This window comes from Cucurbita maxima, unplaced genomic scaffold, assembly GCF_002738345.1.
Source record: "Cucurbita maxima cultivar Rimu unplaced genomic scaffold, Cmax_1.0 Cma_Scf00009, whole genome shotgun sequence".
NCBI lineage: Eukaryota > Viridiplantae > Streptophyta > Magnoliopsida > Cucurbitales > Cucurbitaceae > Cucurbita > Cucurbita maxima.
Genome location: NW_019272025.1, coordinates 2,002,136 through 2,003,774, shown reverse-complemented (window position 1 = coordinate 2,003,774; position 1,639 = coordinate 2,002,136). Strand labels below are relative to the sequence as shown.

General features: G+C 33.6%; 1 protein-coding gene across 2 annotated transcripts in view; it reads left to right on the top strand.

Annotated features, from left to right (window-relative positions):
• The window catches only part of LOC111484229 (GPCR-type G protein 2), a 17,178-nt gene extending 15,539 nt beyond the window's left edge, over positions 1-1,639 (top strand). Inside the window, exons 13-14 of one of the 2 annotated variants that reach the window (XM_023130743.1) lie at positions 300-463; positions 1,068-1,639. In XM_023130743.1, the coding sequence (XP_022986511.1) occupies positions 300-453 (154 nt within the window). In that variant the 3' untranslated portion in view covers positions 454-463; positions 1,068-1,639. Of the gene's footprint in view, positions 1-299; positions 464-977 lie in introns of both variants that reach the window. The other variant, XM_023130744.1, reaches the window with a different exon arrangement.

The following is a 1,639-nucleotide window of genomic DNA, read 5'->3' as shown; positions in this document are numbered from 1 at the left end:
TCAGGGAAAAAAAAAAAAAAAAAAAAAAAGGAAGTAACTAATCACCTTGTTTTATTTATTAATGCTAATTGGAGACTTTTTTTGTAATCTATTTGACTTGCAAAATTTTAAATTCCCCCCCATTTTTTTTAAAACTTTTTCTCCCTCTAACAGTAAGTACGCTTCTTCTTCAATTTTTGAAACAATAAATAATGCCCATCTTTGAATGTTTGTTGCTGTATAATTTTAATGAATAGCCGGTTATTTATTGATCTATTACTAATAGGCTTTCTTCTTTGCCAATGTTCGTATCCCCTCAGATTGATCATAACAGATGTACTAGGTGGAGATATTCAGTTTGACTTTTATCACAGATGGTTTGATGCGATCTTCGTGGCCAGCGCGTTTCTTTCTTTACTTTTGTTATCTGCACATTATACATCACGGCAAGCTGACAAACACCCAATAGATTAACCCAAATAAGGTATGTACATGAAAGTTCCTTGTTTAATTATTTTGCCACTTTCATGCATCAATTTTAATTGATTGATGAACAGATAGGCTTAAGGAATTTTCTTTAAAATATAATGTAGTTCTGATGGCTCCACTTCTAGGATCACTTATTATATTATACCTCTAGCTATGTGACTCAGCAGCTCAACCACGCCTAGCATGATTCATGAACGCAAATGCAAAAATCATTATTGCTTAAAAGAGTAATCTAATTTGTACTTACTATCCAGAGAATCATTGTCAATGTCTTCGTAGTATTCTATTTTGAAATCCTAATAATAAGTCAGGTCTTCTGTAAATGTTCTGTGATTAGTATGTTAATACCATAATGTCTGGTTCAATTAAGGAATGTTGTATTTTAAGCTTTTCAATGTAATAATAACTAATACTATTAGGAACCAGAACCATATAAGTACAAATCTGCCGTGTATTTAAAAAAGTTGTATTTTAACCATAACTAATACTATTCATTCTGTAATGAGCAGTGCTTTGTGTGTGCCATATGGTTGATGTCAAAGTATTAGTTACTTAAAGAACTATCATTTAAAGGATTACATCTTTCCAACCCGATGCAGGTCGAGATTACCGAGTAGCTTGGAGAACACAATTGAAGGCTATGGAACACCTCGAGATTGGACTATATCAGTTAGGCTGGTTTCTGGCCTTGTCTGGATGCATTGAGTGCAGTAATAACGAAGAACATCGGCATTGTGATCTTGGGATGGATGAATTCTTTTGTGTTCAACCTCATGTACAGAAAAATGTCTTACTGACTGACGGTATCGAACTTTTTTCATCTGTAGTAGGTCAGTATTTGATTTTATTGGTTATGTTTCTATATATCATTTTCTCAAATTATGTCAAGCAGTGAAATGATGAGTTTATTATATCTGTGCTTAGTATTTTTTGAGCTGTGATGATCTGTAATGATCTGTAATGATCTGTAATGGGATAGCTCTTTTCATAGAAAGGTCTAGCAACTCTTGGGTGTGTTCTGTTCTCCATAACTCCTTTGAGATTAAGCTCCAGATGTTCTGATGCTTCACTCTATTTCAATCTGTTATAAAGAACTTAGGAGGAAGCTAGGTATCTAGGCCATTAAGAGAAAGATTGGCATGCTCTGTTAAAACGGGATACCTTGAAGCTA